Raw genomic sequence first — 911 nt, 5'->3', positions numbered from 1 at the left:
AACAACAACTTCTATCCCAAAATTTAAGAATTTACACTGTGAAAAAAGTTTATGAAGTTACATATTTTGTTATTCTTTCCTCTTTTCTAGATAGAAGCGGATTCTGTGATGTCTTCAATAAATCAGAATACTTCTGGTAATATGAAAATGAATCTTAATTTTTAGTATCCTGACTTAGATATTCATATAACTAAAAATTTTGGACAAATATGAAGACTGTAAAGCATTATGTTTAAGCACATCTTTCTTTCATTTCCCTTTATTCAAGGAAAGAAAGGAAGGCTGTATATGTCTGTCACAGAAAAATTTTAAACTGTGGAAAAGCATAAAGAAAAAAATGTCACTCATAATTTCAACATGCAGAGGATGATTCTGAGTTTTCTAACCTGAGCAGCTGAATGAATGGAAGTGGTGCTCACTGAGATGGGAAAATTGGAGCAGAAGATTTGGGACTGGGGGAGGCCAAGAGTTCACTTTCGAATAAGTTAAATTTGAGAATTTTCACCAATGATGTCAAGGCAATTGGGCTGCATGAATGTGGAATTCAGAGGAAAGCTGAGTGGAAGACGTAAATGTGTGAGTCACGCATGTAGATGTTTTGAAGCCACGGAAGACGTAAATGTGTGAGTCACGCACGTAGATGTTTTGAAGCCACGGGGATGGTTGAGACTGCCTAGAGAGAGAATGTACTGAGAACCTTAGGAACTATAACCATCAGAAGTCAGCTAGAGGATGAGGAAATAGCAGAGAGACTTAGAAATGGCAGAGGGAAAGGAGGAACATCAAGAGTGATCAGAAGCCAAGAGAAATGCATGTTTCAAGGAACAGGGCACGGCCAACACTGTCAAATGGTGCTGAAAGGTCAGATAGCATAAGAACTGATGAGTGTCCTCTGGAGTTTTCAACCTGGA

At 38.1% G+C, this 911-nt stretch overlaps 1 protein-coding gene across 1 annotated transcript in view; it reads left to right on the top strand.

The window, feature by feature from the left end:
* Positions 1–911, top strand: part of EFCAB11 (EF-hand calcium binding domain 11) — a 248,200-nt gene that overhangs the window by 5,470 nt on the left and 241,819 nt on the right. The window contains exon 3 of the mRNA XM_007944526.1: positions 91–136. Within this exon, the coding sequence (XP_007942717.1) occupies positions 91–136 (46 nt within the window). The remainder of the gene's footprint in view (positions 1–90; positions 137–911) is intronic.

Source organism: Orycteropus afer, unplaced genomic scaffold, assembly GCF_000298275.1.
Source record: "Orycteropus afer afer isolate SDZICR_OR568_19922 unplaced genomic scaffold, OryAfe1.0 scaffold00127, whole genome shotgun sequence".
In the NCBI taxonomy this organism is placed as follows: Eukaryota; Metazoa; Chordata; class Mammalia; order Tubulidentata; family Orycteropodidae; genus Orycteropus; species Orycteropus afer.
The sequence above is the reverse complement of the archived record's forward strand: the minus strand, read 5'-3'. Positions and strand labels throughout refer to the sequence as shown.